The sequence below is a fragment of the Chiloscyllium plagiosum genome, chromosome 39, assembly GCF_004010195.1.
Source record: "Chiloscyllium plagiosum isolate BGI_BamShark_2017 chromosome 39, ASM401019v2, whole genome shotgun sequence".
In the NCBI taxonomy this organism is placed as follows: Eukaryota; Metazoa; Chordata; class Chondrichthyes; order Orectolobiformes; family Hemiscylliidae; genus Chiloscyllium; species Chiloscyllium plagiosum.
This window is the reverse complement of record NC_057748.1, coordinates 9868114-9874336: the sequence shown is the minus strand read 5'-3', so window position 1 is coordinate 9874336 and position 6223 is coordinate 9868114. Positions and strand designations below refer to the sequence as shown.

The 6223-nt window shown below is 47.7% G+C and overlaps 1 protein-coding gene across 1 annotated transcript in view; it reads left to right on the top strand.

Annotated features, from left to right (window-relative positions):
- Nucleotides 1–6223, top strand: part of trpm4a (transient receptor potential cation channel, subfamily M, member 4a) — a 90055-nt gene that overhangs the window by 44444 nt on the left and 39388 nt on the right. The window contains exons 11-12 of the mRNA XM_043679710.1: nt 3394–3762; nt 5735–5854. Coding sequence (XP_043535645.1) covers nt 3394–3762; nt 5735–5854 — 489 coding nt within the window. The remainder of the gene's footprint in view (nt 1–3393; nt 3763–5734; nt 5855–6223) is intronic.

Genomic DNA, 6223 nt, shown 5'->3' with positions numbered 1-6223 from the left:
TTCCGATAGGAAGGAGACCAGAATTGCACACAATATTTGAACAGTGGCCTAACCAATATCCTGTACAGCCGCAGCATGACCCCCCAACTCCTGTACTCAATACTCTGACCAATAAAGGAAAGCATACCAGTTCTAACAAAAGTGGATCTAACCATCGTCTCTTGGTGTTCACCAGCATTACTATGGCCCAGTCCCCCATTTTAACATTGGCCAGAAACTGAAGTGGACTAGCCATACGCTGTGGCTGGTCCAGACAATTAGAATTCAGAGGCAAGTAGCTCACCTCCTGCCTGACTACAGCCTGTCCACCATCTACAGGATACAAGTCAGGAACATGATGGAATATCCCCATTTGCCTGGATGGGTGCAGCCTCTGCAACACTCAAGAATCTAACTTCATCCAAGAAAAAATGGCTCACTTCATTGGTCCACTACCCTCAATATTCACCCCTTTCTCCAGGAATGCACAGTAGTAGCAGTGTGTATTATCTACAAGATGCACTACAGAAATTCACCAAGGGTCGCACCTTCCAAACCCATGACCTCTACATCTAGAAGGACAACAACAACAGATACACAGGAGCACCACTATTGCAAATCCCCTTCTAAGCCACCCACCAGCCTGATGTGGAAATATATTGCTGTTCCTTCAGTGTCACTGGGTCAGAGTCCTGTAAATCCCTTTCTCACAACACTGTGGTCATCCCTAGGTCACAAAGATTCTAATGATTCAAGAAGGTAGCTCAGCACCACCTTCTCCAAGGGGCAGCACAGTGGCTCAGTGGTTAGCAGTGCTGCCTCATAGCACCAGGGTCCCAGGTTCGATTCCTGCCTGGGGCAACTGTCTGTGTGGAGTTTGCACATTCTCCCCGTGTCTGGGTGGGTTTCCTCCGGGTGCTCCGGTTTCCTCCCACACTCCAAAGATGTGCAAGTCAGGTGAATTGGCCATGGTAAACTGCCCATAGTGTTAGGTGCCGTTAGTCAGAGGGAAATGGTTCTGGGTGGGTGACTCTTCGGAGGATTGGTGTGGACTTGTTGGGCTGAAAGGCCTGTTTCCACACTGTAAGTAATCTAATCTAATTGGAATGGGAAATAAATCCTGATCTAACCAGCAATGCCCACATCCCATGAACAAATGAAAGCTTCATATATACGCCCATATAAGCTTATGGTTCAGAGCTCAGATGATGACTCTTCCAAGAATGTAGCAATGTTGGCAACATCCCATTCTCTGCAACATATTGAACCTGCAATAGGAATGAGGTCTGTACTGACCCAATGCAGTCTCGTAAATTGAGACTTGCATGTAGAAGACCTCTACTGTAAAAACTAGCAACACTTCTAGTAGCTTCTAAAACCCAGCCTTGTTATTTACAACCTAGCAATACTGAGACTTATTATAGGAAATCTCTGGATCCTGACTTAATCTACAGCCTGGCAATTTCACTGAGACTTATAGTAGTCTGGCCCTGTATGCTGCTGCCTAGCAACACTGAGGCCTATTGCCGCGGCCTCTAAACCTCAGAAAAATCCAGTGGAACTGGAAAATGATGTAAACTGGTCCAACTTGTTCCGCACACCTGAAAATAGAACACTTGCACGATCCATACATAACTTTATTGTTTTTTCCCATGGCCTTAATACAGCCAACGAGACCTGTAGTTGGAGGACTCTGAGGAAAAACCTGTAAGATTTGTGAACAATTTGCATTTTTCTGAAGAAGGGTCTCATTGGACCCGAAATGTGATCTCTACTTTCACTCAGGTTCTGCCAGGTCTGCTGAGTTTTTCCAGCAATTTATGTTTTTGTTTCTGATTGCCAACATCTGCAGTTCTTTGTTTATCTTTACATCTTGGTCCAAGTTGTCTTGTCTACTTCAAAATGGAGGTCCAGTACAGCCTGATCAGGACATTCATTTCCGAGTATTACTGTTTTTATGCCCTCTGGGAATCCCAGAATTCCATTCTGCAGCTAGGCCCGGAAATTCGCATGGCCTGTTTTAGCAGGCAAAGTCCTAGCCTAACTGATCAAGCAGACTGAGGCCTGTTAGTGTCTGAATCCTGGGTGTGGTAGAGCTGAGCGTGATGCCTTTACAAAAACTGAAGTAACCATAAAGAATATTGTTAAATTGAAAAGGGGGCAGAAAAGATTGACAAGGATGTTACTGGGACTGGAGAAGTTAAGGCATAAGGAGAGACTGGATAGACTGGGAGTTTTTTCTCTGGTGTGCAGGAGGCTGAGGGATGACCTTATAGAGATTTATGTATCTTGTATGCCTCTGTCTAAGTCTTTTTGATTTGTACATCCTTGCACTAGAGACATGGATAGGGTAAATAGACAAGGTTTTTTCCTGGTGGGGGTGAATCCAGAACTGGAGGGCACAGGTTTAGTGTGAGAGGGGAAAAATTTAAAAGAAACCTTCATTGCAGAGGGTGGTGTGTGTATGGAATGAGCTGCCAGAGGAAGTGGTGGAGGCTGGTACAATTACAGCATTTAAAAGGCATCTGGATGGCTATATGAATAGGAAGGGTTTAGAGGGATATGGACCAAACGCTGGCAAATAGGACTAGAGTAGTGTAGGATATCTGGTCGGCATGGATGAGTTGAACCAAAGGACCTGTTTCTGTGCTGTACACCTCTATGACTGTATGACTCTATGATCTGCCTGTACTGCTCATAAACAAAGGTTATCACTGTACTTTGGTACATGGGACAATAAATCAATCAATCACATCAATCAATAAAATCATGAGGAGCATTTATAAGGTGAATAGCGAACATCTTTCCCTACGGCGAGGGAGTTCAAAACTAAAGGGTGTAATTTTGAGGTGAGAGGGAAATGATTTAGAAAGGACCTGAGGAGCAATGTTTTTACACAGAGAGTGGTTCTTGTGTGTGACGAACTGCCAGAGGAAGTGTTGGATGCAGGTATAGTTACTGAGCTGAAAATGTGTTGCTGGAAAAGGGCAGCAGGTCAGGCATCATCCAAGGAACAGGAGAATCGATGTTTCGGGTATGAGCCCTTCTTCAGGAATCACGCCCGCAACGTCGATTCTCCTGCTCCTTGGATGCTGCCTGACCTGCTGCGCTTTTCCAGCAACACATTTTCAGCTCTGATCTCCAGCATCTGCAGTCCTCACTTTCTCCTGCAGGTATAGTTACAACATTTAAGAGACATTTCAACAGGTACATGGAAAGGTTTAGAGGGATATGGTCCAAACACAGGCAAATGGGACTAGTTTAGTTTGGGAAACCTAGTCAGCATGGACGAGTTGGGCCGAAGGGTCTGTTTGTATGCTGTATGACTCTATGTTGGAGAGTCCCATCAGGAGAGATGAGGAGCAGACAGTAGGAACAGGCCGAGGGACTGACCCTCTCTTGCATTCTCTGCAGTCTAGTGACCTGGAGGACCCCATGACCGCTGCCCTGGTGAACAACAAGCCGGAGTTTGTGAAGCTGTTCATTGACAATGGGTTAAACATGGTGGAATACCTCTCATACCGACGCCTGGAGGAGCTCTATAATACAGTGGCGGGCAACTCCCTCCTCAACAGCTTCCTTCAGAAGAAGAAGGAGGAGAGGAGGTCCTCGCAAGGGGGCAAGGAGTCCGTGCTGCTGCCCGACAACCCGAACCTGAGCGAGGCTCAGCAGAGTTACACGCTCCTCGAGGTGCTGAAGGTGCTGAAGGACCTGATGGGAGACTTTTGCGAGCCCATGTATGGACAACTCTTCAAGCAGGCTGACTCTCAGAGGAACAAGCCAGTAAGAGTCGGACTTCGGGTTTGCTACCGCGGTTTTGGATTTGCGCTGACTAGGTACGGTTAGCATCGCGCATTTCATTCGCAAACTCTCCCGCCCTCCCCCACCCCCAACTCCGGCCCAAAGGCTGCGGGAGCACAGCTCATTCAGTAACACGAAGGCCGTTCATCCCCCTGAACCTGTTCTGTCAACTGCTGAGAGAAAGCTGTCTCGCCTTTGAGTCAGAAAGATCATGAGCTTGAACACCCCCGTTCCTCATTCCCATGAGCTCGTCGAAGCAAATCTCCTGTGCCAGAGTGCTGCACTGTCAGCGGTGCTGACCTTTTGGGTGAGGGGTCAAAGTGAGCCCCTTCCCCGATCTGTCTCTGCACAAATAATCTCATGGGAATTCTCCTTGAGGCCCTGACCAGTATGCACCCCTCAATGGATGTGTCAAAAACACAGTTCCTGGGTCATGATCACATTGCTGGCATGGGAGCTTGCTGTGTGCTCCTTGGCTGCCCCATTTCCTACATTATAGTCATGATGACGTTTCAAAGCTATTTCACTGGCTGTACAGTGCTGGGGGGTGGGGGTGGTGCATGGAGTTGAAACGCCTATGCCAGAGTGCTGCACTGAGAGGTGGCACGGTGACTCAGTGGTTAGCACTGCTGCCTCACAGCACCAGGGATCAGGGTTCGATTCTACCCTCGGGCGACTGTCTGTGTGGAGTTTGGACGATCCCCCTGTTTCTGCGTGGATTTTCTCCGGGTGCTCTGGTTTCCTCTCACAATCCAAAGATGTGCAGGTTAGGTCTAAATTGCCCATAGTGTTCAGGGATGTGTAGGTTAGGTGCATTAGTCAGGAGTAAATATAAGGTAGAGGAAAGGGTCTGGGTGGGTTAATCTTCAGAGGGTCGCTGTGGACCTGAAGGGTATGTTTCCACAGTGTAGGGATTCTATGTGGTTGTGAAAGGTGTGGCAGATGGAGTTTAATTTAAATAAATGTGAGATGTTGCATTTTGGTAAGGCAAATCTGAGCAGGACTTACGCAGTTAATAGTAGGGCCCTGGGGAGTGTTGACGAATAACGACACCCTGGGGTGCACTACCTTGAAAGTAGAATCGCAGGATAGTTAAGACATTTGGTACGTTTGCCTTCATTGGTCAGAACATTGAGTATCAGAGTTGGGAGGTCATGTTGTGGATGTACAGGACATTGGTGAGGCCACTTTTGGAAAACTGCGTTCAGTTCTGGCAGCCCTCCTACAGGGAATGTGTTGTTAAACTGCAGAAAAGGTTTACAAGGATATTACTGGGGTTGGAACATTTGAGCTATAGGGAGAGGCTGAATAGGCTGGGGCTATTTTCCCTGGGGTGTCGGAGGCTGAGGGATGACCTCCATAGAAGTTTGTAAAATCATGAGGGGCATGGATAGGGTGAATAATCAAGGTCTTTTTCCTTGGGTAGGGGAGTCCAAAACTAGAGGTGCAGGTTTAAGGTGAGAGGGGAAAGGTTTACAAGGGACCTGAGGGGCAACTGGTTTACTCAGAGGGTGGTGCTTGTATGGAATGAGCTGCCAGAGGAAGTGGTGGAGACTGGTACAATTACAACATTTAAAAGGCATCCAGATGGGTATGTGGATAGGAAGGGTTTACAGGGATATGGGCTAAGTGTTGGCAAATCAGGGCAGGTCGTATTGAGTTGGACTGAAGGGTCTGTTTCCTTGCAGAATGACTGTATATTACCGTTGGTCTCTACGGTTTAACAAGCTGCAATGAGGTGGAAAGGCAGTGAATCAAGTTGCTCTCAGGGTTTGAACTTTGCTCAGGGCTTTAAGTTGAACATGGGAGGATAGATGGCACCCACAACACAGAGCTTCCAAGGGAGGGCCTTTGGGAACTCAGAACCTGCTAGCCTTGGGGGTTCAGATCGATCCTAACTGAGTTAAGTGTGAATCTGATATCACCAAATAATAATCACATCTCCCTGTTTCAGGTTCTGAAACCTCAGGAGCTCTCCTATCAGATGAGAAAATGTGCCACTCCTTGGACAGACCTCTTCATCTGGGCAGTCCTGCAAAGCCGCGATGAGATGTCCACCTACTTCTGGGAAATGGTGAGAGCTGATAGGAGAGGGACTGGTCCATTCACTCCATCAGAGATCCCATCCCCTTTCTTCATCAACGCCAAATACCCGCACCTTAGAAACTCTCTCTCTGTCTCCAAAGAAATGCCCTGCATCACAGGATCAGACACAACTCGATGCCCAGCTGCTATAAGGGGAGTTGACACAAAGTTCAGTCAAGGATTCAGGTTTTCCACCTGAGAGAGAGAGGCAGAGAGAGAGAGAGAGAGAGAGGCAGAGAGAGGCAGAGAGAGAGAGCGAGGCAGAGAGAGAGAGAGAGGCAGAGAGAGAGAGAGAGGCAGAGAGAGAGAGGCAGAGAGAGAGAGAGGCAGAGAGAGAGAGAAGCAGAGGCAGAGAGAG